This window comes from Mycotypha africana (genome assembly GCF_025528875.1).
Source record: "Mycotypha africana strain NRRL 2978 chromosome Unknown BDF20scaffold_1, whole genome shotgun sequence".
Taxonomy (NCBI): Eukaryota; Fungi; Mucoromycota; class Mucoromycetes; order Mucorales; family Mycotyphaceae; genus Mycotypha; species Mycotypha africana.
Window position 1 is genome coordinate 539,685 of NW_026515725.1, and position 26,224 is coordinate 565,908.

Genomic DNA, 26,224 nt, shown 5'->3' on the forward strand with positions numbered 1-26,224 from the left:
AAGTCTTTAAGAAACCTCAGATATGAAATCGGTGTACACTGAATTCTTCAACTTAAGGCGTCATTACTTTTATAAATGCCACAATTTTTGAATAAAACAAGCTTAATGGTATGTATAGAATCCGAGTAAGAGAGGGACTAAGTGTTCTGCATAATGATTTGCATCTTATATGCTCCAGACGGTTGCAGATTATTCAACATTCAGTTTGTTACGACAGTCTTTCGAACAGCAATCATCTCATTTTCAAACGACAGATTTTACGTTCCAACCAATTTGCTTTATCAAAGAAGCTTATTTGGTGTACGATACTATGTGTTTATTACCCAATTTCTATGCAACGTTCTATTTTCCATAGGTCATATTTCAATTTTCTATATTGATCATCAACATCTGAATAAATGCTGGCATGATTACAGTAACTTATGCAATATGTTAACATTGAGAGAAACTGCTTCTGTATAGTATGCAGTGCGCTTTTATCAGCAAAATCTAGCGTTGCAGAGGACACAGAATGATAGAATGACTATTTTGATGAGAAACAGTATCAGCTTTTTAACCTTTTGATCAAATATTTGGTTCAAAAGTACATATTTAAATGATGTTGCCGTACATCATTAGAAACTCAATATCTGCGTTTCATCACCAAGATGTAGCACTTATAGATTCCTGTGACAGTTGATAAGAAAAAATGGATGAAGGAAAAGATGAGAGAATATGGAATCTGTTGACTGGATTGTATGGATTATAGTCAATTGTGACTAACGGTTCACGGATTGTTATACGTCAGGCTTCCAATGTAGGTCGATTTTACAAATGAAAGGAAGCTCGACAGCACAAACAATATCTTCGTTTCAACAATCTCATTGCACAGTTCAGTATAGTAATAGTGCACGTCTGTCATAAAGAGATGAATTCTCATTGATAGTTGAGCAGAAGACATCAGTCAAAACGGTAAAATAGCTAGTTTATATATAACCTTGTTCTCCAAATTATCTATATCTCAGTGATTACTTGGTTCTAATTATTTTCAAATAGATCTCTCTTTGGGTCTTTTGCTTACTCACGAAAACTATACTATTTAACTTCTTATACAGAATTCTGCAGTTGTGCATAAAGAAGCCTCCAGTAAAAAATAAAAATAAAAATAATTATAAAAAATAAAAAAAATTGACTGCTGCTGTCAAATCAATTTTTCAAAAGCATTTTTTTCCTTTCTTTGTTACCTTGTTCAATAAATGTCATCGATGATAGAAACAGCAAGAACAGACAACCGAGGAATAACAAAAGAAACAAGTTTAGGTGTGTGTACATGCATGTGTATATATAGTGACTCAACAAATTTTGCTAAAGCTACTTTATCATATATCAGATCCCGTGGATAAACGTATTTATATTGGTGGTTTGCACCCTTCAATAACAGAAGATCAGATCGTGGAACGATTTGGAAAGTTTGGAACTGTTAGTAATGTTGATATAGCAAAAAATGTTGAAAGTAGGTTATTCTAGCCAGCTACTATTTGTGGGCAAGGAGAATTTGCTCGTAAGAAAAAGTTCACATAACTCATCGATCAATACTTGACAAATTTCATTGCAGACGAATGTAGAGGCTTCGCTCATATGACCATCCATACGACACCCAAACAGTGGGAACAATGTATGAATACTCTGTAAAAAATAGTAGTATTTACCTTTACTATAAACCGAAGATTTAAATGAATTTGTTTTTTACTCCCTTTCTTAGGCATAAGTGTTTACAATAATGCAAAATGGAAAGGACATATATTGAAGTTAGAAGAGGCTCAAATGGATTGGCAAGAACGTAAACGACTACGTGACGAAAAATTTGCAGAAAAAGAAGAAAAGAAACGTAAAAGGCTACTTCGTTGGAATGATAGTGATGGTTTCCATGCGAAAGATATGACTCCCGTTACAGATAATAATGTTGGTACGCGGAAAGGATGGAAAAGAGGGAGATATGGTCGAGCCATTGCTGTTATGCGTCTGATGAAAGAAGATGGAACTAAGGTAATTGCAATGATGAGAGAAAACGGGGTTGACATCCGACGAGAAGAATAGAAGCTAGCGTGGCAAGCTATTCTAACATAGTATGCTTATAATTTATTGTAATAGTTTGTTTTTGATCCTTCGCACTATAAAAACAATTTGACCAAACTGTTCAATATCGGTGTTCGTATGAAATCTGTCAATAAGCTGATCACAAAAGTTGATGATGAAAACTCAGATGATGACGATGATGACGATTGGCTAATACAGCAGCAACAAACTGTTCAACAAAATGATCAGAATGACAGTGATGCAACTGAGAATGTTGAATTGGTAGAAGATCAGCAGCTCTCCAAACAAGCTACATCAACCAAAATTCTTTTTGATACCGACGTAAATAATACCCAATCTATAGATGACGATGATATCGCAAACGAAGAGAATACTAGGAAAGAGCCAATTGAAATGAAGAAATGGATGTTTGATTCTGAAGATGAAGATGAGGATGACAATGACGACTATGAGTTGAAAATCAACCCTGTTTTTGAAGGAGAAGTGGGTCGCAAAAGATTAGAGCTACAAAAGGGCTTCGGTGGTGACGAGCGTTTCAAACTAAGCGAAGACTTTATAGACGAAGAGGAGGAAAGAAAAAAAGCACAGAAATTGAAAGAGGATTTGGGAGACGAGATATCTCAGGAATTGGGAGCGGAAAAGAATCAAGCTTTGGATGTGTTACGTTCTATGTTTGGTGAGGAAAAGGTGGATATGAAGCTTGCACCACAGAGTAGTGCATGGCAAACTACTGCACGGTATGATCCCGATGCAGAAGATTCTACACAATACCTTATGGAGAGTAAGCAAACAGTTGAGGACGAAAATATGGAAGAAGAAGAAGAAGAAGAAGAAGAAGAAGATAGTGATGATTTGTTCGGTAAGATTGTTAGTTCTTTCTGGTCCAAATTACTGTTCTAACCAAAATTCTATGCATTTTTTTTTTTTAAAGAGCAATCAAGAAAACCAAAATCTGCCTTACCAATTGTATCCACAGATAAGCATTTTGAAGTGAACACTAATTTGAAGCCATTGTTTGGTGGAGCCGAAGAGGGTAAGGGAAAATTTCATCGTTTACTATTCACCACTTACTCATATTTAATTTTTGTATGAATAATGACTTTTAGCACCATTTACGTTGTTTGGTGACAGTAACGATAATGAGAAGCCCACTGAAACAAAAACACTATTGAGCAAGCATGAAAAAGAGGAGTCTATACCCTCATTCATGCCGAAGCAGGCTCCTGGTAAGCTTGGTCTTGGTGTTTTTTTCTTCTTCCACTTTGACGACCCAGCTTTGTTGAAAAGGTATTCAAAATGGTATACAATGCAAATAGATTATCTATATAATAGCCTCTAAATTTACATTTAATAGGAGCTGCTTTGCTTATGATAAAGATGGTATTTTCCAAGCGAAGGTTGACGAAGAGGATAGTTACGAAAACAAATGGCGAACTCAACGACCAGTAATTAAAGAAATATTGAAGAAACGTCAAAAGAAAGCTATCAAAAATTTGAAAAGACGAACAAAGAAGGATTTCTCATTCTAAATTGATGTTTACTCCCATTCGTTGTTTTATTTCAACCTAACATTTGTACAATAGCTATTTATATTTATACTGTTTCGCTATCGATAATAAAAGTAGAGCTTTAAGCTGAGCAACTGATTAGGATTGCTCTCATCACTACTTGTTCACTATAAAGCTCTTAGAATACTCATTGCTCAGATCCAATGTATGCCACCTGCGTTTCATACCGTTGAGATAGGCAAAAATATATTTCGTTGATAACACAACGCAGTTATAATACGCAACTATAGAACTTCGTTAACACTCACGTTGCATTACGACGCTATTTATGTTTCTAAATAGAGAATGACCTATTAGCTTACTGTCGAGTAAATTTTTTAATAACCTAGTTATTTCTCTCCTTCAACACTGACATTTTGTTCAACATTCGTACAATAGACCGTGAATAATGCTAAGTCAAGAGCTATACTCAACAGATACTGTAAAAGATATACTTTGTATCATCTACTTTCTAGAATGGGCCAGACTATTGTATGTAACACACTAAGTATAGTGTAGGTATGCTTTTGCTTATGTTAGAGTCGTATGATGTTTTCTCTCTTCAACAGTTTAGGTCGTTTTTTTCTGTCGCTGTTAGAAATAAGGGACAGCAATCGAGTAATCGAGACAAATTGTCACCCTACAGATAGCAACTTTTTCATCCTCTGTCATCCAATTCATATTGGTACAAGAAGAGGCACTAAAAAGTCTGTTAGAGGACACGCTAATTTGAAATTTGTAATTTAGAAGGTTGTATAGAATGTAAATTATGTGTCAAAGTTGACAAGTATGTGCTCCTCTTTGGCTGACTGTGTTTTCAAATCAATGCTTTTGTTAATTTTTAATGGTAAGCATATCTATAATTGCAATATTAACAAAATGCAAGTTGTTGACTTGAGCGGGGATATTAACTTACTTCTATAAGGGAATTAGCCTAAATGTTGTATTCGATTCATAAAAACTTAATCTGACATACTACTTGATCCGTTTATTATATGATAAGAAGCGGAATCATTAATCGAGATAATTACATATTTGTTAAGCAGTATGTACGATCAAGTTGAAGGAAGAAAAAGACGAGGACGTGAGTTAGATCATGGAATTTTATTCAAAAAAGTAAGGAGTTTATATATGATATGTGTATAATTCTTTACAACGGTTTTATGCTTGATTAGGTCTCACAGGATCTGAAAGACAATGAATGGGGAAAGCTATTGTCAGTCTTCTGATAATATAGCCGTAACTTCAAAGATCAAAAAAACATACCGAAATAAGGGTGTGCCATAGCTTCTTTAGCTGTAAGACGTTCTTGATGATCATATCTCAATAATTTATCCAAGAAGTCAATAGCTTCGTCAGAAATAAAACGCTGGTTGTCACTTGTAATAAATTTATTCCAAGGTCTACGCACATGCCTACCCAAAATGTTGTTGTACTCGGCAGCAAGTGTAATTTGGTACTTTTCAACATATCTGAAGAGCTCATCCGTGCCAAGAACACGAGCAATCTTAACCAATTGGTCGTAATTATCATGACCATGGAAGAAAGGCTCTTTACGGAAGATCTATTATTATATATTTTTTTTTTTGATGACGGATTGTAAAAAAAAAAGAAAGAAAAAGAAGAAATATTTGTATATTTCTGGTCAGTGAACGAAAAGAGAGGGATAAATGCAACAAAAGATACAGTCGTCACGATCTTACCATACTGGCAAACATACAGCCATAACTCCACATATCTAAACTATAATCGTATTCTTGGAAATCGACTAAAAGTTCAGGGCCTTTAAAGTACCTAGAAGCAACACGAACATTATAAGATGTGCCAGCATGATAGAATTCTGCCAAGCCCCAATCAATTAAACGTAGCTTTTGATAAGGGCAGATTAGTTAGCAATTCTCTCATGGATGCTTTCAAACGATATGTGATCTTCTTCAACTTTACTTGTCTTTTTTCGTGATCGATCATGACATTATGAGGCTTAACGTCACGGTGCATGATACCCTTTGAATGGCAGTAATCGAGGGCCTAGTCGAACATGTACGCTTCTACTTTAGACTTTTAAAGAACCCAACCGATACTCCAGCTTTATACTATTCAAAAACTGTTACCTTCAGCAATTCATACATATAATATTGAATGTCATAGGCTGTGAATCGGGGATAAAGAATCTTGAATTCCGTATTATTGACATACTCAGAAATAATAGCTGGTGTTTTGGACTATCATGTAACAATATTGGATTATTTTTTAGTCTCTTTTCAGTACTTAACACATTTTGAGAGCATCACAGTTCCCCGTTATTTCTCATCTTCTACTTACAATAGGATCCCTGACTATATCCAATAATCTAACAATGTTAGTTCCACCTGCTAGATTTTGGAGAATTTTAATTTCACGTCTGATTTTCTTCTTCTTGACGGGTTTCAATGCCTTTATAATGCACTTCTCGTTAACGGTAATATTGATTCCTTCAAAAACCTCTGAGTATTTGCCACGACCCACTTTACGAACAATTTCGTAATTGTCCTGATTGCTATACAACGAAAGGTCCAGTCGATCGAAGAGTCAAACGTTAGAACAAATTGAGATCCTAAAGTAAGCTTTCTGCAAAAGAACCAGCACAAAATGAGCTTCATTAAAAGTTGAAGTTACCCCCATTCTACTTGAAGATTGTCATAATCCCAATAGGAAGCAGGCATATTGGCGTTTACATCGGCATAACAACGAGCTATGCTTTTGCAATTGCCTGTATTAGTCACAGTCGAGGTCATATGTCCTTTATATTAATTAGTAGCCCAGAATACTCGTGTATATATTTATGAATATTCAGTTCTCGGTGTTAAGAAGCACGAGAGCAACAAAATACAATTGGAACTGAGAAGAAATGACCTTTCCATCTGTTGAAAACGAAGAGAAAAAAGCATACACACCGAATTGTCTGAAATTGAAAATCGATTTATATGCCGTTCTGTCACATCAAAAAAGTTGCTCTAGAAGTACGAAGCAAGCACTGAAGCGCGGTAGTTGTGAACATATTTGTACACATATTAAATCATAGATAGGAAAACATTGATTTATAGTCGTCATGATCTGTTAAAAACGTTTTACGGAATCAGATGGTACGAAATAAAGAAAATGGGCCTCTATGGCCTTCTTCTGTAGATCGCAAATCCAAAAGCAATCGTATTACCCATGATTATGTCCAGCAATAAGAGAGCTGACTGTCTTATTTTGAAAAACCTGCAATCAATTTTGCTATAGTAAGTGCTTGTCACTTCTCTTCCACCATTTACAATACTGAATAACTAACATTATATCGTTATGGTGACTTTGATTCTCTGCCAGGAGGTTTAAATGGTAAGAGCTGTACAATTACAGTATTAAGAATAGACTTTCGATAACAAATCGAGGAACGCATTAACAATTCTAACTGAGCTTTGAAGGAGCATTTCTTTATTTCCAGTATTAATTTTAACCGACACATAATTCCTATTCTGCAACTGAAGTTGCTCGACACGAACTAGTATTAATTGCTTAAAGTGAGTCAATGGACTCTTTGTGTATACCAAATTGTTTGCAACAATAACATCTTAGAACAATCAAAAGTTTGGAAACCATTATTAACCCATTCAGTTGGAGTATATGTCCAGCAAGGAAGTCATTCGACACAGCTTCACTGCGGTATGTACAACAAACAGCTATTGAGGTCTACTTATCGTAAGTTCATCACTTACTGGATGCAGAGTAGCTCTCTTACTTCCTGACTCGACTCTTCGTTGGAATCAAACAAGACCAACACAGGAAATGTTTCATCACACAAAGCATAAGTCGTTCCAGAATGTCTTCTACTACAGCAGAAAGTTTTTCAACTTCCTTTTCTTTTTGTTCTCCATTTTCTTAATGGATCACTGTCTAGTAATTCCACATACTATCGTAACAATGCAGGAGCATTTGTCTCAAAAAAGCAACATATTATATTGCTACTTATATGATTTTTTCTTACTATAATTGTTTTAAAATAGCGGGCTCAGTTCTCACTTTTGTTAACCTATACTATTCGTCTCTCAATCACGGTTACATTACAGATTGTTGAACTTCTTCAAGTTCCCTCTCACATCTTGTTCTGTTCTTATATTCCTTCTGAATAATGCCATTTTTGGTTTGCAAACTGACACCATTCTGTTGCTTCTTCCTAGTCCTATGTGTTTTCGAAGCTTGCTTTCTCCAACTTGCTTCTTTCATTGGCGTCATATGAACACGCAGAAGTACTAACAATGTCTTGTTCAATGATGACAGATTGTTTTGCATTAATCTCACGTGTTTTAAAAGTTCGTCATACATGACAATAAAGCTGCTTGCAAGGAACTGCCTTTTCGAAGAAAGAGGAGAAATTCCTCCAATGTACCTGCAGTGGTTGCAGATGCTGAAGTGATAATCATCAAAGTTTTTTCTACAATCATATAAGATTCTTTAGCGTTGATTTCAATTCGCTTCTTTACTGTTTAATATTGCCAAGTTGGCTTCTGTTAAACTGTTACAACATGATAATTCTTGTGATCGATTTTCTGTGGGCGTTATAATCTACCATTCGATAAAAGCCTAGTGGAAGCAAACAAACTTTTCTTCGAACCTCTACTCTGGAAACAGTTTAAGCTTGCTCAAATACCTTAATCGACTTGCTAAGTAACGCCTCTCTATACACGTAAGAATTCTACACCAGACAATATAATCTGATACTTCGATCCGTGTCAACTCAATAATGCTATTAAAGAATGTTTCAAGTAGTAGACTCGTAATCTTCACATTCTGGTAATCTGTTGTATTCCTTTACATTAACTATGACAGTACAAGTGAAGTAATTGATCTTAAAAAGAGGTCTATAAAACTTCATACGCAGCATTATCCAGATTCAGTAAACATCAAATGAGCGTTGAAAAAAAAAACAAGTCTAGAGGTCAAAGTTTATTAAACAGATAAAAGCTTGATACCTTACCCGAGTACAGAGAAGCATTAGGCGATAACCGCAAAAAAGACCATCGTTAAATTTCAAATTGCATTATTCTATTTAAAAGAATGGTATAGAACTAAAAAGAATTGTACTATTAAAAACTGCTTCCAAAGGTTATTTGGCTATGGTTATGATTTAGCATTTGAAGTATTGAATAGCTCAAAAGCGAGAGAGACTAATCATCGAAAAGAAAAGTGAGTCCAAACCAGCAAAGGAGCTAGAAACACTTAACAAAAAGTAAGTTGGTCGATTATACGTGACGCATGCGGCTCTCTTATTCCTTCGTCGGCCGAATGCAAGACAATCAAACGACGTAGAATAATTTACATTAGGCAGCAATGCCACGAACTTGACCATTAAACGGTCAAAAGCTTCCAGACGAAGAACAAAAAAGCCAGAGGGCCACAGCCGTTTTGAAAGATTAAAGTGTCAAGGAGAAAGAAAGCAGCTATTGGTGTCAAGCAATTATATGTGCTTCTGTAGTTGAAGCGGAATTTTCCCTTCAACTACTCACCAAAACACTTGATGAGCTTGGCATTCGGTATCGCAGTATCCCCAATCCTTCTTTCATCGTACGCCTTAATAACTCCGTTCGTTACTTTTATTTTCCCGTTCCTTCCGAGGATTTGAATCCATTCAAAAATAAGCTTTTTCTTATATGTAGGCATTTGCATTTTTGGTCTATTGCTCTTGGTCTCCACTTTCTTTCCACTTTTCTCTTTTTGAACCTCTAACATACTAATAGAGACCAAAAGGAACTTATCATATTTAAAAAGCTTGTTTATCAATTGAATGTCACAAAATAGCCATGCCATTACACCTTCAAATTCATCACCATTGAAGAGCGATGTCGACAAACATATTTATGAAAATGCTGCTGTCGGTCATCAGTTAGGTGTTGATCGGCATGACATGTTAGCTCCTGGTAATTAAAAATTTGGGACAGTTTGATTGTCCTTTGAGGTATACCATGATTGGCTCTAATACATTTCCGATCTGTCTACTCCACGTATTTTGCCAATTAAGATATTTCGAGAGTTTTGGTTATTTACACGGGCGGGACCATTGGCATGAAGCATACACCAGAACATGGCTATATCCCAGTAAACTGTCAATTTGATGTTACACTCGCACGTTGAATTTTATTGCTAAATATAGCGAAAATTTCCCACCATAGTTACCCAACTATTTCGCTCAACAACTATCGAAGTTACGTCGATTTCATGATCCTTATAACCAATCCGATTTTTCTTCAACTTCCACACCCTCATTATCACGCCAGTCTTCATCTTCCTGCCTTCATGATATTAGCGCCTGTAGTAGCAGCAGCATTAAAAAATCACCAAAAGATACCCCGGCCGAATATGATTTGCAACAAGATTTTGGTAAAATTACTAATACTGTCAAGGCTGTTTGCCAAGAAGAAGGCTCCAACAAAGGCAAAGTTTCTACCTTACAGTTACCAAGTTTGATCACGCCTATCAGTTTATTTGGCAAGAGAATCCGCTACTCAATATTAGAATATAAGCCATTGTTAGATTCTTGTGATATCACGATGCTAGGTAAGCTCTATCGATTTTCTCAGAAAGATTCAAATATGACACTAGCCTACGGAAATTTGTCGTTGTAGATTGGGTCCGTGTTGCAGGCGATATCAAGGAAAATTACGAACTCTACGATGCTTTTATAGTATTACACGGCACAGATACTATGGCTTATACAGCAAGCGCTCTCAGTTTTATGTTGGAAGAACTAGGCAAAACGGTTATAATCACAGGCTCCCAAGTTCCTTTGACTGAAGTCAGAAATGATGCTGTAGATAATCTGTTAGGAGCTTTGACTATCGCTGGTCATTTTGTGATCCCTGAGGTGACACTGTATTTCGGAAAAAAACTTTATCGTGGTAATAGAACAAGTAAAATCAGTGCTGTAGATTTTGAAGCGTTTGATTCACCAAACATGCCAGCGCTGGTGGAGGTCGGTATTAATATAGGTAGATACACATATGCACTGCACTTGCCATCATAACTTCAATTGAAACCGCGCTAAAAATCATTCCTTTTTCAACATTACCAGATGTGAAATGGCCTTTGGTTTTGAGACCAACACATATTGCGAAATTTCAAGTTTGCCAAAAGCTAAGCCCTTATGTGGCAGCTCTTCGCTTGTTCCCTGGTATCAGCGATATGACCATTCGCCAATTTTTACAACCTCCTGTACAAGGTATTGTTCTGGAAACGTTCGGTGCTGGAAATGCGCCTGCTCGCACAGAACTACTTATAGCTCTCAAAGAAGCTTGTGATCGTGGCGTAGTCATTGTCAACTGTACCCAATGCCGTAAAGGTTTAGTTACTGATGCCTATGCTACTGGCAGGCAATTAGCAGCCATTGGTGTTGTGCCAGGTGCTGACATGACACCTGAATGTGCCCTTACCAAACTTGCTTACTTGTTAGGCAAAACTCCTGACAATCCTGAACATGTTCGTCGAATGATGACGCGTAACTTGCGAGGTGAACTCACCGTTCGTTCTCATTACCAACGATTTAGTGCTTCTCAAAATCCTACCAGCACATTAGTGAATATGTTATTGAGATTTTCAGCCAGAGGCAAATTAGCAGCTAAGCAAGAATTGGAAAGGCATGGTACAGCAGTCTCCTCTCCAGTAACTACTTCATCTACTAGCACTATCAATACCGAATTATCAGCTGCCGAAGAAGCTGCTGTGGATGAAGAATCAAACGATCTCACCATGTCTGTAGAGGAAGAGTTATTGGCTCAAAAAGCTTTGGGGCCCGTCTTACTTTGCTCCGCTGCTGCTTCTAATGATTTAGAAGGCATTAGTCAGCTCGTAGAAAGTATGGATAGTTGGATTAATCTCAATTGTGTTGACTATGACGGCCGTGTTCCTCTTCATGTCGCCTGCCGAGAAGGACATTTTAAAATGGTTAAATATTTATTACTGCACGGTGCTTCTATTCATGTGCGTGATCGATCTGGTCATACACCACTTTTTGAGGCTATTGTGGAGAAACGAGCGGAGATTGTGAGAATCTTACGCGATGCTGGTGCTCATTTGGCAGAGAATGAATTGAAGGACATGGGCCATTATTGGTTCAAAGCCATTAAAAATGATGATATCAAATGGGTACAAATAGCTTTAGATGGGGGCTTCAATGTCAACTGGTCCGACGCAATTGAAAACCGTCGTGGAATTGATATTGCGGTGTGTTTAGGTCGTGTTTCGATTCTTAAAATTCTATTGAACCAGGTGAATGTGGAAGTTGAGTATTCTGACAAGTGGGGCTTCACTGTACAGGATAAAATAGAAATGTTAAAGAAAAGAATAGATGTATTAGAACCTAAAAGGCAAATCTCACCTAGAATATTAGACGAAATGGCAGATTGGATCAAAAGCAAAGCTAGTAGTAAATAACCGCTTTTTCCCAATCTAAACGTGATATCCTCTTTGACTGTATTTAAATGTCCGTATTTACTTGCATTCAGTAAACTTTTTTTCTCACCACACCAGTCTTTCTTTTCCTTTCTGATTCTCAGTTGCTGTATAAATTTCCTTGTTGTTGCCTATTTCATAAAATACTTACTCCTCATTGAGATTTTTCGCGATTATGAATCATCAAAATAGTAATATACCAGGCGGTCAGCAACAGCCACAGCCACAGCAACAAATGACTCCACAGCAATTAGCTCAACAACAGTTGTTGGCGCAACAGCAATTGAATCAAGTGCAACTAGGCCAACAGCAAATGCCTCCTCAACAGCAACAGATGGCACAACAGCAGTTAGCACAGCAGCAAAACTTTTTAAACGGTATAAACATGGGAAATGATACACCCAATGCTAATTGGCGCGAAGAGCTGTCTGTACAAGACCGCGCGAAATTTGTCACGCAGTTGTAAGTAACCAAACTACCATTATCGCTGCATACTAAAAGCTTCGTTTTCATACGTTCTTGATTTGCTAATCTCTCTCTTGTGAATGAAAAAATTCTCTAGGGGAAACGCTTTGAAACACTTATCACCCACTACTCCTGATGCGGATATATTTGCAGCTGCTAAAAATTTTGAGTTAACTCTGTATACCAAAAGCACAAGCAAGGTAATCATTGTTTATATAACATGACATAAAAATGCTAAGCTAATCTCAAAGCTGCTTTTGACAACAGAACCAATACATTTTGGCATTCGCAAGGAAATTCCATCAGATCAAATTTCAGTTACAAAGTGTAAATGGGGGCGTTCCCATGTTGAACGATGGTCAACTTCAATTAAACTTAAATACCCTTGCAGGGGGGCAACAAATGTCTCCTTTATTGCAACAGCAACAGCAAGCTCAACAGCAGCAAGGTCAAGCACAAGGCCAGCAAAACCTTCCCGCTGCAATGAATATGAACCAACAGCAACAACAACAACAGCCGCAGCAAGTTCCTCAACAGGCCATGAATAATCAAAATCAACAGATGAGACCTACTATGTTCCCACAACAAAATATGATGCAAACTAGGCCGCAACAACAACAACAACAATCTGGCCAACAGCAGCCACAGCCATCGCAACAACCGCAAACTGGTACACCTATACAAAATGCAGCACAAACTCAACAACAAAGAGCTCAACAGCAACAAGCACAAATGCTTGCTTTACAAAGAATGGCTGCCAATGCGGCTGGAAATAATAGTAATGTTGGCGTCAATGGTACGCCACCGATTCCTTTAAATGTATTACAAAACCTTAACATCAATGCGTTACAACAAGCTGGTTTAAATCCTCAACAAATTCAAGCAGTCATCGCTCGTCAACTTGCGTTACAGCATCAACAACAACAGCAGCAACAACAGCAACAACAGCAACAACAGCAGCAACAGCAGAATCAGCAGCAGCCTCAACAGCAACCAGGTAATGCAGATGGGTCAAATATGATGAACATGAACAATCAAAATTTGCGCCCTCCCGTGTCGTCTGGTAATACATCTACCTCACCCATGCAGCCAAATAATTTTGTAAGTTTTCTCTTTTGAAAGCAAACATATACGTGAAATTGTCTGATTTAGATCTCATATTTATATAATAGATGGTGAACCCGCAACAGCAATTGCAACAGCAACAATCGCAATTGAATCCTGAGCTTTTGATGCAACAATTACAAGCACAACAAGCTCGTGCAACACAGCAGATTCAACAGCAACAGCAGCAACAGAATCAACAAGCTCAAGCTCAAGCTCAGGCTCAAGCTCAGGCTCAAGCTCAGGCTCAAGCTCAGGCTCAGGCTCAAGCTCAGGCTCAGGCTCAGGCTCAGGCTCAGGCTCAAGCTCAGGCTCAGGCTCAGGCTCAGGCTCAGGCTCAGGCTCAGGCTCAAGCTCAGGCCCAAGCTCAACAGAAAGCCCAATTAGAAGCGCAACAGAAAGCTCAACAGTTAGCGCAGCAGCAACAAGCCGCTCAGGCCGCTCAACAGCTTGCTCAACAGCAGCAGCAACAACAACAACAGCAACAATTACAGCAAAATACTGCTCAGTCACAACAGCAAACACCACAAGTTTCAGCTGCTAATGTGCAATCTGTACCAGTTGGATCTCAACAACAACCTCAGCAAGGACAACCTCAGCAACAACAGCAATTTTCAGGACCAGCTAATTTGAATGCTCAACAAAGAGCGGCTGCTTTGGAGCTTGTTCGCAAATTAGATGAGAACATTCGCAGTACGAGAGGTGAGCTGGAAGAAGGGTTTTTTGATATAGCAGCTGTCAAGTACTTACTTTTTTCTTTCACCGTGATTTAGTGCGTGGTAATCCTGTTGAAACTTTATCTGAACAAGAAAAGCAAAATATCCGTGATCAAATCTTTGCTATGAAGCCACTTTACGACAGAGTTGATAGTTTACTACCTGTCTTTCTGGCACTCACGTCTAATATAGAAGCAACAAAAAGACTCATTTTAATGAAGTATATGTACGAGGATCAATTAAATTTGTTGAATCAGAATATGTACATCATCACTGTGGAGAATTTGAACAAGTTGAGAGAACAGTTTACCGGATATTATAGTTGGGTACGCAATCAAGTCGGAAACCAGCTTCAAATTTTACCTGCGCAATTGCATAGTCAGAATTTTGATAACATGCAAATGGGTACTACTGAAATGACTCAGCAGCAGCAACAACAAGCTATCGCTCAACAGAATACCCAAAAGCAAACCCCACAGTTACAATCACAACAGTTGCAACAGCAACAGCAATTACCACAGTCTCAATCATCACAGAATCAATCTCAACAAATACCCAATCAGCATCAACAATCAAATACTCCACAAATGAATCAACAGAAACAAGGACCGACACCTCAAATAATCAATATGTCCTTACCTGCTCAAACCACCAATATGTCCACACCTGTACTGCAAAATACTGCGCAAGCGTCTCTTAAGCGTCCTAGCATTGATTTGAAATTGCCACCTTCAAAAAAACGTTCAGCACAGTCGCCTGCTTTATCTGCTGCAGGAACACCGCAACAGAGGCAAGCGCAGATTTCTTCACCTCAACAAAGTCGGCTTCAGCAAGCAAGCCCTGTTGTTTCTAGTCCAGCTAATCAAGCTAACGCTGCTTCCGTACATCCTACAGTTTCACCACAACCATCACAGGTGCAACAGCAACAGCAAATACAGAATCAGCAACAACGTACTCCTCAACAAATGCAAGCGCAGATGCAACAATTGAATACCCCTCAACAACAGCAGTCTACACCTGCTAATTTGGGAGCTGCTGCCACTACTGCAGGTACTGCCACTAATCGGGCTGGTGGGGGGTTGAGTAGTCAGGCAACATCACAAATGATTTATCAAGCAGCGATTGCTAGTGGACTTCCGCCTGCAATTGTCAATCTATTAGATACACGTGCCCTTCAATGTTGTTGGTTATTGCAACAGGTAGCGCAAAATCGAATTAGTTTAGCACCTCAACAAATACAACAAATACGTACTATGCTGGCAGAACGCGTAGAAGCGGCCCGACAACAATTAACTCAACAAGCTTTGCAACAACAACAACAACAACAACAACAGCAGCAGCAAGCACCTCAATTGCAACAGCAACAGCAACGGCAACAGCAACAAGCACCTGGTACGCCTCAACAGCAACAACAGCTGCATTCTTTACAGCAGCAACCGTCACCTGTACCGCCTCAGCAGCAACAAACGCCACAAATTTCTGCTCAGCAATCAACTGTTGCTAATACTCCTCAAGTGATGCAACAACAATTGCCACCTCATTTGATCGCTCAACAACAACAGTTGCACCAAAAGGCTCAAGGTCAGTCATCTTCCCAAGCGCCACACAATCTACTACAGCAACAACAACAACGACAACTGCAGCCACAACAATCCCCACTTGCCAAAGCAATGCAGCAACCAGTGCAAGTACAGCAACAAAACAATCCCGCATTAGTATCTTCTGTAAATCAATCCGGAGACCAACTGAAATTAGATACCAAGCCTAGGACTTCTCAACAAGCTGCGCAAATGATGCAACTATTACAGCAGCAACAACAACTTCAGCTTCAACAACAACAGCAAATGCAACAGTCGAAATTGCAGCAACAGCAACAGCAACAGAAGATACCCCACGGTTTGCCCCAGCAACAACAGCAAGTTCAGCAATCACCTTCTGCAAATGCCAAACTACCAGCTCAAGTTGATGTTCCAACTACTACTGGCATGCAATCTCCTAAGCTTCCAATTATGATAGCTTCCACAACTCCTCAGCAACAATCCGTAGTTACTGCTTTGAGGCCAGGTATGACACCTGACGGAAAAGTTATCAATGCTATGATGTATGCCAATGATGTTCTTAAGGATGTGGAGATGATTTTATCTCGTCAACAAGAACCTAAGAAACATAAGCAACCATTGGTAGCAAAGGAGATCAATTCACGAAGTGCCTTGTTATTTGAGCCCTTTCATCTCGTCAGTGATAGTAGCGATCTCGAAGACAATGAAGAAGAACAGTCATTACCATCATTATCAGAGACAACTTCTTCATCTGTTTTGCAGAAAACGGAAGGTCATTTAGAAGACACTGTGCAAGGTGGAAAAGAAGAAAATAAGAGGAAGAAAGAATTAACTGCAGAAGATGTCAAAGGTGTTTGGTATGAGCCCGGCATGGATACAGGTATCCCTGAACTTTGGGAAATTTTTTCAGGATTCACAGAGGATCATTACGAGAAATGGAAGGCAGAAAACCCTTCATTGGTGACTGGAGAATCACTTTTCAGCCAACCCAAAGAACTTCCATAAATTTTTGATCTTGTAACTGACTATCCGAAATCAATTAAATCAAATTAAGATATTCCTCAACCCCTCTTTTCTCAAAATTAAGATGCATACTCTGCTTTATCCAATATTGAAAGTCTATAAACCTTATATTTGTTTTGAAAGTTAGTCATCCATCTGATTTAAATACCCTCATTCATACATAATTAGTAAAAGTGCCGTTATTAAAAAAAGATGCTGTATAGTTTTAGTTGTATTATTAGCATTAAACACGAGCTCCATCATCTCCTTAGACCTTTCAGTGACAAAAGTTCTTCATTACCTCCTTATAAGTTTATTTTATACACTGTTCAATTTTCTATTCTTCTTCTAGAAGATATATTTCTAGGTCATCCATAATAACGCAATGACCTAGACTTTTATATGGAACAGAATAGCTCCTGAAAAGCGAGTAATGTTAATTAGTTTACAATCATTAAAAACCCTTTTTCCACTCCATGAACTTTTTTGCACGCATTTTGAATAAAAAGATGACTATCATTTTTTGAGCATTACATTGTATATGCCGGATGAATGCCATGGTACGTCTAAAAAATACTCTCAAAAATTGATTATTGTGGTCTAGTAAGCAAGAGCAGATAAGACTTAAAGCTGAAGGACGTCAGTTGCAGTTGCTTACTTTTGAGTTACTAATCAATCCGTCATAGACCATTAACTTTTTCGAGGTAATGAACCTGTATTGTACATTGACTCTCCAAGCGCTAGTTTAATTATCGCGATATGTTGCAGTTAGGATTCACAGGCATTACATTGTACTTCTACATATATTTTATATTACTTAATATCATATGCTCATGTGGTGGTAGGATAACAAGATCGGGCACTTGATACACATGCAATGTTCTTAATTCTTTGCATTCTAATTATTGATAAGCTTCAACGGTCAGGGTCTTTTAATCTACTTATGATAAAGTGTACTAACGTACAGACAATGAAAATTAGTGACAGACTTCCTATCTGTCTTTCAATATACACAAAGTAGTATTATTTGAGTAATTGTAAGCAGGAAAGATAGTGAAGAAAAAAAAAAAGAGTAGAATGGATATTTCGTTATTGGCAGAAACACTTTGAACAAACAAGTTACTAAAAGGAAAAGCTATAAAAAGATCTTTATTGGTGGTAGTAGTTCGTTCTTATAAACAAGAAACAAAGCTTCTTTTGCCACTTTCTTTTCTTCTACCAATTAAATAATGGTTATTTTAGATTAGACAGCGTTCGAAAGAGATATAACTGTTCAATTGTCACCTGGGCAGCTTCTTTATTTACCATACTAAGACACACGTTGTAACAGTGTTGTCGTGTATCAGGAGTAAAAATAGGGGCAAAACTGCAGAAAGCAAATCAAATCAAAGAAGCATCTACAGAAGACAGATTTTTATTTGGTCTGTAATGATCAAGAGCGATTGTTTGAGATATTCGTTGTTTGTTGGACACAAAGCATGTACATCCGAGATGCAAGGAGCGTTTCTTTATCTTTATCAGAATAAAACTGTATTTTTAGATGTATATAAAATGCATTGTTCTTTCCCTTTCTTTTCCTTTTTCCATTTTAGACTTTGACAATAGAGTTCATTCCTCAATTCGATTTGGTCCATCGTCTGTTTACCAAAGAACCCAGCGTAAAACCAGCTTAAATCCCATTCTACCTACAATGAAGACAATCATTTTTCTATTATGTATTGCCATGTCATTCGGTTGTTTCTTCATACAACAAGTTGAACCACGTCCATTGAATGCAATTGGTAAAACAGCTGGAAAATTACTATCTATCTTGGGAACCGGAACGTATTACGATGTCGGTGCTGGATTGGGTTCTTGTGGAAAAATGCACCATGATAATGAAATGGTGGTGGCTGTCAATCATGCTCAGATGAAGAATGGTAAGCTATAAATCCTTTCTTAATATCTTGATGCATTTACTTACAATTTGTACAAATTTATAGGAGGCAACCCAAACAAAAATCCTCGTTGCGGTAAGAAGGTGAAAATTGTGGGCAAAACAAAAAAAGCTGTTGAGGCGACCATTGTTGATACATGCCCTGGCTGCGCTAAAGGATCATTAGACATGTCTCCACAACGTAAGTTATGGTTTAAGGCAAAACAAAGCTGATCAAAAACTGGTTTTTATTTGTGAGTTAATTCAACGTTCTTCCATTGAAATAGTGTTCAAAAAGGTTTGTGGTGCGCTTACGCTTGGTGTCTGTCAGATAAAATGGGGCTTTATTTAGACTTTATCAGCAAGTTTCCTCGACATCTACATATGAATCTATTATACGTCAAAATATCTGCATTTGTACATTTTTTTTTTCTCAATTATATCCGCACTTCATTCATTCCTATTGTAAATTATCTCCCAAAATTTTGAACCTTTTTCAAAAGGGCAACTTCTGATAAAACGCACCCTAAATAAATGCTGGCTCATTACATTTAAAATTTGGAAATAGTTAACACTAGCTTTCTATACACTAAACTTGTCGCAGGGTGTGGCTCTTCAAGAAAATTCCAAGTTTGTGCGTAATTTTTGTTTTCCCCAAAGATGATCCTTTACTCTTATTCCTCTTCATCTTGGCACTCAAAGATATAAATAGAGAGTATTTTTATTTATTTTTTCAACACTTTATAATTCAATATAAGTACAATATTTTTATATGAAGATGGGCAGGGGAATGTTATTGATGAGAATGGTGGTCCGGAACCAATAGACTATATTGTTGATCAGTTGAATTTATTGTTGAGACTATTGCTACTCATAGAGAGTACTTGGGAAATGCAGTCCCAAATGAATCTTCCCTGAGTTGACCATTTGAAAAGCCAAAAAATGAAGATATTCATAAAGGAGGCAAAATTAAAACGAGAATATCCAGGATAAAGCTAGATTTTTTGATTTGAAAAATGAATAGTGTATGACTGCAGCAGCTGCAGCAAAGCAGTTGGGCATTCGCACTTGAACAGCTTATAGATGGGTTAGCTAGTATAATCTGTACCCTGACAGTAATTTTGAGAGCTGCAAAAACGTAGATCGATAAGTATATCTTAACTGGAGAGCATAAAACAACTGTTTTCAACTTCATTGATGCTAATCCCTATGCTTCTGTTATTAAAATGACTGAGCATTCATTGAAGCAATTTCATAATCTCAGACGATCACGCAGCACAATAGCTTTATGAGACGTGAGTGCAACCTTTCGTTGGAAAAGACTGATTTTTATTCTGCCGAAAGAATCAGCCAAGGAAAGATTGATGAGAGATATGACGGGGTTCGTAAATGGGAATATTTTAAGAACTTTTGACAAATTGCGTGTTTCTGAGACGGATCCGCTTTTGCATATGAAACGCTCCAGGGCTTGGTCTAAAAAACGCGTACCATTGTTACCAGACATATTACGAGAGCAAACACAACGACTATATTGAGTGCTATCTGTGCTGCAGGTTTGATTGCAACCGGCGCAACCCCCCCCCCCCCCGAGAACTACGAAGAAGAGAAAGGTTGATATGTATGATCAGGAACCATAACAGGTCACTATTTTAGTTTCTTCTCGATGAAATTGATAAACATTCACAGATGAAAGGTCACTATATAGTCATGGATAATGTACTCATTTACACGCATGAAATTTAAAAAGGTATATTTAGTATCAAAGAAATAAATGTGTGTATCTGCCTACTTACTCTCCTGAGCTTAACAAAATTGAAAATTCTGGTTAGGAGCAAAGAGTAAGATTAAGTGTCAAGGATTTTGCAGAAAGACACTCTAGTCACGTTCTGACCTCTCATTTATAAAACAATCTGAGAAACAATACGAGTTTACTGCCTTAAAAAGTTATGATGTACTGGAACAAATATCCTTACTGATAATTTAGATATCTCGTAGTGCGTTGTACAATTCATTAACAGGGACAATAGCACTCGATTGTCACTATTACTTTCTTCATTTCACTATAAGCTCAGTTCTGTGGTATTCCATACCTCCTATAATATATAAAGACGAATTAGACACACTTTCAAGCATTTGACTCGTTATTATGATCATAGAATCATAATAACACTTGTACACGTCATCTTGTATTTCTGAAGATGCGCATATATAATGCTGCATTATTACTGGCTGAGAAATTAAGGAACGAGGACTTTTTTTATTTTTTCTTTTTTAAATACACAATTTGCTGTGAACGCTCCCCTCTCTGATTTTCAGTGTATAATAAAAGGACTAAAGGAGACTCATTTCACTTTACAGTTTATATCAACGTTATAAGTCGCGTTCACTAAACATAAACCAACTACAAATATTTGAGCTGAACGATACCTCGACCCAATTTGAGGTGAACGACACCTCGACTCAAAAATTTGAGCTGAACGATACCTCGACCCAATTTGAGCTGAACGGTATATGGAATTCCGACCTCGTTATATTTTTCTTGTGTGCGATAAAACACTGTCAATGATTATAGTATCATGGTTTATAAGAAAATGAGACATGAAAAGAAAAGGAATTTAATAAAAAATTGTGCAAGATTGATCACTGTACGAAGTTAAAAGAAAAAAAGAAAAAAAAGGGTATCAAATGATGCAAACCGAGAGTGGTTGCAATGCTGCAATTGTTTATTTTGCTGTTGCTGATGCTGTCGTTGCTGTCATAGTTTTTGCCCGTAAAAAGGAATTACTGACGCGATCGACGTACTGGTGCCTTGCGACATGCAAAGGACTTGCAACCATCCCCTGTTAGCAAGGCTTGCCTGGAAAAAGACTCAAACTTGTGGCCATGATATACAACGACGAACATGATCATCGGAAGAGACCTAAATAAACATAAAAAAGGGTGTGAGAATGATGCTCTTTATCAAATAAGCCATGATTTTACAACATGAAGTCGGAAAGGTCTTGAGGCGACGTCGTTAGACCGGCATAGTCGATCACGACCAGTCTTATAGGACGCACAGCTGTCTTTGCGTACGATATCAGATCTAAAATAAACAATTTCATTGTGAGTTACAATGCGGTAGGTAATCAAGCTGTTTTTTACCTTGCATGTCACCATGCGCATTGCGAATTTCTTTGATGAGCGTACTTCGTTTCAAGTCGCGTTCTTGAAGAGGCGAATTGGCAGCACAAATGGGGCTCACGTAGATTTTGCTGCACCGGCAAGGGTCTACCAAGATAGCCGTCATACTCTCCAATAAACGTAGGCGTACCGACTGCGACTCGTTGCTATGGCTTTTGCGAGCGTACCCTATTGTCGCGTACTCGCCAGTTCTAACGCTTTCAATATACATGTGCTTATTGAACAAATTCGCTGCTGCCTGATCTTTATAAAAAAAGTAAGCTACCAAATCTCGCTGATTTTTAACCTTTTCGCTTACTTTGTCACACTGGCACCAAAATCCACAAACTTCGCACGAACATCCGCTTCCCGTTTTTTCCCTGTCGCTTTCGCTTAGTCAGCCTGGCCGCTGACGGAAGGTCATTTAACCATTGCGAAAATGTTGACATTGATACTGTGGTTACGCTTGGGATGAATTTTGTAACAATGTCGCGGATCGTTTCATTGCAGATATCGTCAAATTTCTGATACAGATCGGGATTAGGTGTTGTCGTACAAGAGATGGCTTTGAGCAAATCCATCACCGCCTGCTTTGTTGCGGTACCTTCAAACACGCCCGTACCTGACGACTCGGATGATAGGGGTGAGGATGATATCTTAGATGCTGTAGGCGCTGTTTGAGTGCCTTAAGAGGGAAGAATTGCAGTAAGAAACATAAGTTGAAACTAAAGCACCTCTCATTAGCTTACCAGCAGCGTATGTCATATACGTGATTGTGTCTCGTATTATGGCCTCTTTCCCCATAATAATAGGTCGTTTGTCACCTAACTCTTCGACATATACCACATCCAGCCCGGCTTGGTCAAGCACGGTGAGGCAGTGATCGCCATTTTCTTGTAATATGGGCAATCCAAAAGCTGTACAAGCGGCTTCTGCTCTGTTATACTTAATAAAAAAGTATTCTATCAATTGAGGATCAAAATAGAGGGGAGTAGAAGAAGAAATGAAAAGTAAAGACATGAATTTTCTAATGGTGGGAACTGTTTTTTTCCTTGTTACCTCTGTTGTATTTGCTTATTTAAAAAATTGATAACAGTTGTAAGTCGATGACTATGAACTTAGGTGTCTTTATTATTCTTCAGATGCAGTAGAAGGATTATTTACTTTGTGAGGTTTAATGGGAATTATATTATTTGAGGACGCGTATGCTAGTCACTAATTTCAGGTTCAGATGCTTATTGGGTGATTATTATATTTAGGCCTATATTTTGTTCTATGTTGTACATAACCTATATTAGATGCAATATAGATAGACCGTGGTAGAATGTATTCTCTACCTGGTTGTACGTACTCGAGTATTGTAGTTATTATCTCACCAAACACGTCAACCTCCTCAAACCGACGTACCAAAATCCATTGTGTTACAGCCATCCGATCATCATCTTTACCCCGTGGAAATCAAAGGTAAGTATACTCAACGACATATCCCCCCTTTACGATCGTCTCTGCAGGAGAAGTGATTACAATAATCATAGTCATACTTACCGTATTGCGCCTAAACACAAATTACCACTTGAAAGCACTCTGAAAATCATACGTAGATCCTTTTTTTTTTTGATAATATTGCCTTTTAATACTATATATACACATTTTTCTCCAGATTCTCATTTACTTTAAACTTCAGTTGGTCTATTGTCTGAAATTATAGGAACTCATTTATAATGGTACATGCATAAATCAAATGATGTTCGTTTTAATGTACAAACAGAGATATAAGAAAGTTATACAACTGCTAAGATACAGTTGATAAGTCTTTGAAGTTGCAGGCAGTCTTGATCATTGAACTGTTTTTCTTTCTTAACCCTCTGACATGGTTGGCGTTACCAATGAATTCGAAAGTACGGTTGTAAAACGATAGCTCAAATGAGGATGAGGGAGTAATGTTCGTCCTTTAATTAGAAACACCATTTGCATCTGTTGCTAAATTTAACAGAAAATCTGCTATTCTTGTTGCTAATCATTTCAATGTACTCAATATTAGTTCTTTCTTAGCACAAAAAAAAAGTAAGGCTTCACCCTGAAGAACCATTTCCAAGCTCTTCTGTTTTGAGGCTGATCGGAGGCGTAACTAATTACGTCGAACAAGAATGCTGGCATCAAATACATATCTGCAATATCTTTGCATCCAGTTTTTCGAGACGCATCACATATATATGTAGTGATGTTCTATATAAACATTTCAAAATTAAGACAGCAGGCAGAAGCACACATAGTGCGTCGGAAATGTACAAGAGAGATTCTCTGAAACAACTAAACTATGAATCAAAAATGACAACTAGCAAACGACCGTCTTACATGAATACCGTTGAGGAATACTCTTTTACCTATCTAGATTGTTGTGTACTTGACAGACATCTGCTTGATGTAAAAAACTGGTTTGCCCGTCAGTATATCAATATGAAATCACATGTGTATGCTCGTTGAAAATTGATGAACTGAGTTCGGCGGAAGTGTTCTCCAGCGGAACCCCACACTTGGTTTCAATCCTGTTTTTTTGAATATGAAATTGCTTTCCCCGTTGTTTCAACATATCAGTATTCCCTCTCTTTCAGCTGTTGCTTTGTTGAAATAGCAATAGTAATACTTTTTGCATAATTTGACTCTGTAGACTCCTGTGCACCTTATAATTTCCTTTACGATCTACTATAGGAATAATAAACTACACTTCGTATGCTCATTTCACGATCGTCCACACTTATATATGCAGCAACACGTAGAACACTAACAAAGCCACTATTATGCCGTTGCTACAGACAATGTTGTTCATTTCATTCTGCGATCGGTCATCGGCAACAACAACAACAACAACAACAGCGGAATGATACTGAGAAGCCAAGCGAATACAACTTAAATGTAGGATTCGGTAAATATGAGGATGGAAGCAGACGTTTTCTTACGAAGGAAGGGGAGAGTGAATAACGAACAAAGACACTCACTATTTTTTTTCATACTTCAGCAATAGCCACTTTACAAAATGATTTACCGAATTTCTTCAAGGACGGATTAACAGAACATTCTATCTACTCTCCTGATATTGTTTTATCAGATCCTCATTATACAAAATTCTCATTTCATGGACGTACAGCATATTTAGGCATAGCTCAAATGCTAAGATGGAGTACCAGTATTTATTTTGACGACATACTATTGGAGATAACTAAAATGCGCGATATACCAGAGAGTGAGGATATTGATGGCGATGATTATCTTTACAGCAGTAGTAAAGGCAACAATAATAAAGATAATTATCATGCTGTTGATCGCATAGGAGTAAAAACAGTTAACAGCAGTAGTAGCGATAAACTTTCTTCGAGTTATAAATTGCTATCATCAACAGTTGAACAAGCAGAGCGAGATCTTTTGTTCAAAGGCACAATTAGAAAACTGGAAGTAAAATGGAAAATGCTAGGAACAAAGAACGCTACATTCTTCAATCCACAGCCGAGAATACGTTATATAGAGGGTGTTTTTGTTTATACTTTCGATGATGACGGACTTATAGGAGAACATCGTATACAACGTATTGTACCGCCGCCTAGTCGACGTGTCCTATGGTTGCATTCTTGGGGAGTTCGATTACGATCATTGTTCTGGGAAAAAAGAGCACCACTTTTAAACCCAGGATTCTAAAGTTATTGTAGTAGTAGATACAATTAAATCAATTATCATAAAAAAAAAGCAAGCTGCTAACATAGCGTGAAAATTTACCATATAAAAGGCATCGTTGTTTGATTATACCGTGTAACAAAGTCTTTTGCTGGAATAAAGTATCCAGCTTTCTTCAGTGTTGAAGATTTTTGACAATACATATTTGGTATGCGGAAACTTGCAAAAGACTTGGAAGATCGACGCAGTATAAGCTTGATATCTTGGGAACTGTGAAGTCATCATTACAAATATCAGATATAGCTTTTCTTCAGCAAACGAAAACCAATCGAATAGTCCCTATCTTTATTATCACTGAACTATTTATATAGTCAGTTGGCAGACCTTCTGGTTCCTCTACTGACAACATGGGTTAGCACGGTTATGAAGTCAAGTGACACTACACTGGAACTTCTTGATATATAGAATGAAGGACGGGTCCGAATATTTTCAGTGAATGGCATTTTTTTATAGAGACAATCAAATTCGATGAAAGCAAGCTACACCTGC

General features: G+C 37.7%; 8 protein-coding genes across 8 annotated transcripts; 5 read left to right on the forward strand and 3 right to left on the reverse strand.

Moving 5' to 3' along the window:
* Positions 1–1,217: 1,217 nt before the first annotated feature.
* On the forward strand, positions 1,218–3,745 carry BDF20DRAFT_841940 (uncharacterized protein). The gene is made up of 8 exons (XM_053079472.1): positions 1,218–1,299; positions 1,370–1,492; positions 1,595–1,654; positions 1,742–2,025; positions 2,131–2,935; positions 3,008–3,109; positions 3,183–3,363; positions 3,431–3,745. The coding sequence occupies exons 1-8, from the start codon at positions 1,236–1,238 to the stop codon at positions 3,603–3,605; spliced, it is 1,794 nt and encodes a 597-aa protein (XP_052940225.1). The 5' UTR covers positions 1,218–1,235; the 3' UTR covers positions 3,606–3,745.
* Positions 3,746–4,705: 960 nt separating this feature from the next.
* On the reverse strand, positions 4,706–6,735 carry BDF20DRAFT_841952 (casein kinase II subunit alpha). The gene is made up of 6 exons (XM_053079473.1): positions 6,279–6,735; positions 5,946–6,159; positions 5,735–5,845; positions 5,568–5,651; positions 5,327–5,491; positions 4,706–5,187 (listed from the first exon to the last, which is right to left on the reverse strand). Exons 1-6 carry the CDS (start codon positions 6,395–6,397, stop codon positions 4,876–4,878), a joined length of 1,005 nt encoding a protein of 334 aa, XP_052940226.1. The 5' UTR covers positions 6,398–6,735; the 3' UTR covers positions 4,706–4,875.
* Positions 6,736–7,069: 334 nt separating this feature from the next.
* BDF20DRAFT_983717 (uncharacterized protein) lies at positions 7,070–7,967 on the reverse strand (the record flags this gene model as incomplete). Its single annotated transcript, XM_053085160.1, has 3 exons — positions 7,070–7,302; positions 7,361–7,474; positions 7,705–7,967. 3 exons carry the CDS (start codon positions 7,965–7,967, stop codon positions 7,161–7,163), a joined length of 519 nt encoding a protein of 172 aa, XP_052940227.1. The 3' UTR covers positions 7,070–7,160.
* A 1,330-nt stretch (positions 7,968–9,297) lies between these two features.
* Positions 9,298–12,157, forward strand: BDF20DRAFT_992429 (asparaginase-domain-containing protein). The gene is made up of 6 exons (XM_053085374.1): positions 9,298–9,559; positions 9,661–9,737; positions 9,812–9,950; positions 9,984–10,196; positions 10,265–10,627; positions 10,711–12,157. Exons 1-6 carry the CDS (start codon positions 9,427–9,429, stop codon positions 12,066–12,068), a joined length of 2,283 nt encoding a protein of 760 aa, XP_052940228.1. The 5' UTR covers positions 9,298–9,426; the 3' UTR covers positions 12,069–12,157.
* On the forward strand, positions 11,788–17,040 carry BDF20DRAFT_12965 (uncharacterized protein). Its single transcript, XM_053074747.1, has 7 exons — positions 11,788–12,117; positions 12,191–12,548; positions 12,649–12,751; positions 12,819–13,652; positions 13,724–13,882; positions 13,997–14,357; positions 14,429–17,040. Exons 2-7 carry the CDS (start codon positions 12,262–12,264, stop codon positions 16,933–16,935), a joined length of 4,251 nt encoding a protein of 1,416 aa, XP_052940229.1. The 5' UTR covers positions 11,788–12,117; positions 12,191–12,261; the 3' UTR covers positions 16,936–17,040.
* A 1,615-nt stretch (positions 17,041–18,655) lies between these two features.
* On the forward strand, positions 18,656–19,199 carry BDF20DRAFT_810569 (RlpA-like double-psi beta-barrel-protein domain-containing protein-containing protein; the record flags this gene model as incomplete). The annotated part of the gene is made up of 3 exons (XM_053076604.1): positions 18,656–18,851; positions 18,915–19,049; positions 19,135–19,199. The coding sequence occupies 3 exons, from the start codon at positions 18,656–18,658 to the stop codon at positions 19,197–19,199; spliced, it is 396 nt and encodes a 131-aa protein (XP_052940230.1).
* Positions 19,200–21,825: 2,626 nt separating this feature from the next.
* On the reverse strand, positions 21,826–22,241 carry BDF20DRAFT_812786 (uncharacterized protein; the record flags this gene model as incomplete). The annotated part of the gene is made up of 2 exons (XM_053076826.1): positions 21,826–21,932; positions 21,992–22,241. 2 exons carry the CDS (start codon positions 22,239–22,241, stop codon positions 21,826–21,828), a joined length of 357 nt encoding a protein of 118 aa, XP_052940231.1.
* A 2,654-nt stretch (positions 22,242–24,895) lies between these two features.
* On the forward strand, positions 24,896–25,699 carry BDF20DRAFT_805503 (uncharacterized protein; the record flags this gene model as incomplete). Its single annotated transcript, XM_053076495.1, has 3 exons — positions 24,896–24,932; positions 25,164–25,289; positions 25,407–25,699. Coding segments are annotated over 3 exons (456 nt in total), but the record flags the coding sequence as incomplete, so codon positions are not given.
* Positions 25,700–26,224: the final 525 nt, after the last annotated feature.

Coding starts and splice junctions, on each gene's coding strand:
- BDF20DRAFT_12965 (XM_053074747.1), top strand. CDS start 12,262: ATGAATCATCAAAATAGTAATATACCAGGCGGTCAGCAACAGCCACAG. Junction 13,883..13,996: donor AAGCTCAAGCTCAGGCTCAA/GCTCAGGCTCAA, acceptor GCTCAGGCTCAG/GCTCAGGCTCAAGCTCAGGC. Junction 14,358..14,428: donor GAACATTCGCAGTACGAGAG/GTGAGCTGGAAG, acceptor ACCGTGATTTAG/TGCGTGGTAATCCTGTTGAA.
- BDF20DRAFT_841940 (XM_053079472.1), top strand. CDS start 1,236: ATGTCATCGATGATAGAAACAGCAAGAACAGACAACCGAGGAATAACA. Junction 1,493..1,594: donor TATAGCAAAAAATGTTGAAA/GTAGGTTATTCT, acceptor ATTTCATTGCAG/ACGAATGTAGAGGCTTCGCT. Junction 3,110..3,182: donor GTTTGGTGGAGCCGAAGAGG/GTAAGGGAAAAT, acceptor AATGACTTTTAG/CACCATTTACGTTGTTTGGT.
- BDF20DRAFT_841952 (XM_053079473.1), bottom strand. CDS start 6,397: ATGACCTCGACTGTGACTAATACAGGCAATTGCAAAAGCATAGCTCGT. Junction 5,846..5,945: donor ATATAGTCAGGGATCCTATT/GTAAGTAGAAGA, acceptor GTTACATGATAG/TCCAAAACACCAGCTATTAT. Junction 5,652..5,734: donor ATATGTATGAATTGCTGAAG/GTAACAGTTTTT, acceptor ATGTTCGACTAG/GCCCTCGATTACTGCCATTC.
- BDF20DRAFT_992429 (XM_053085374.1), top strand. CDS start 9,427: ATGTCACAAAATAGCCATGCCATTACACCTTCAAATTCATCACCATTG. Junction 10,197..10,264: donor TTGTGATATCACGATGCTAG/GTAAGCTCTATC, acceptor TTGTCGTTGTAG/ATTGGGTCCGTGTTGCAGGC. Junction 10,628..10,710: donor GGAGGTCGGTATTAATATAG/GTAGATACACAT, acceptor CAACATTACCAG/ATGTGAAATGGCCTTTGGTT.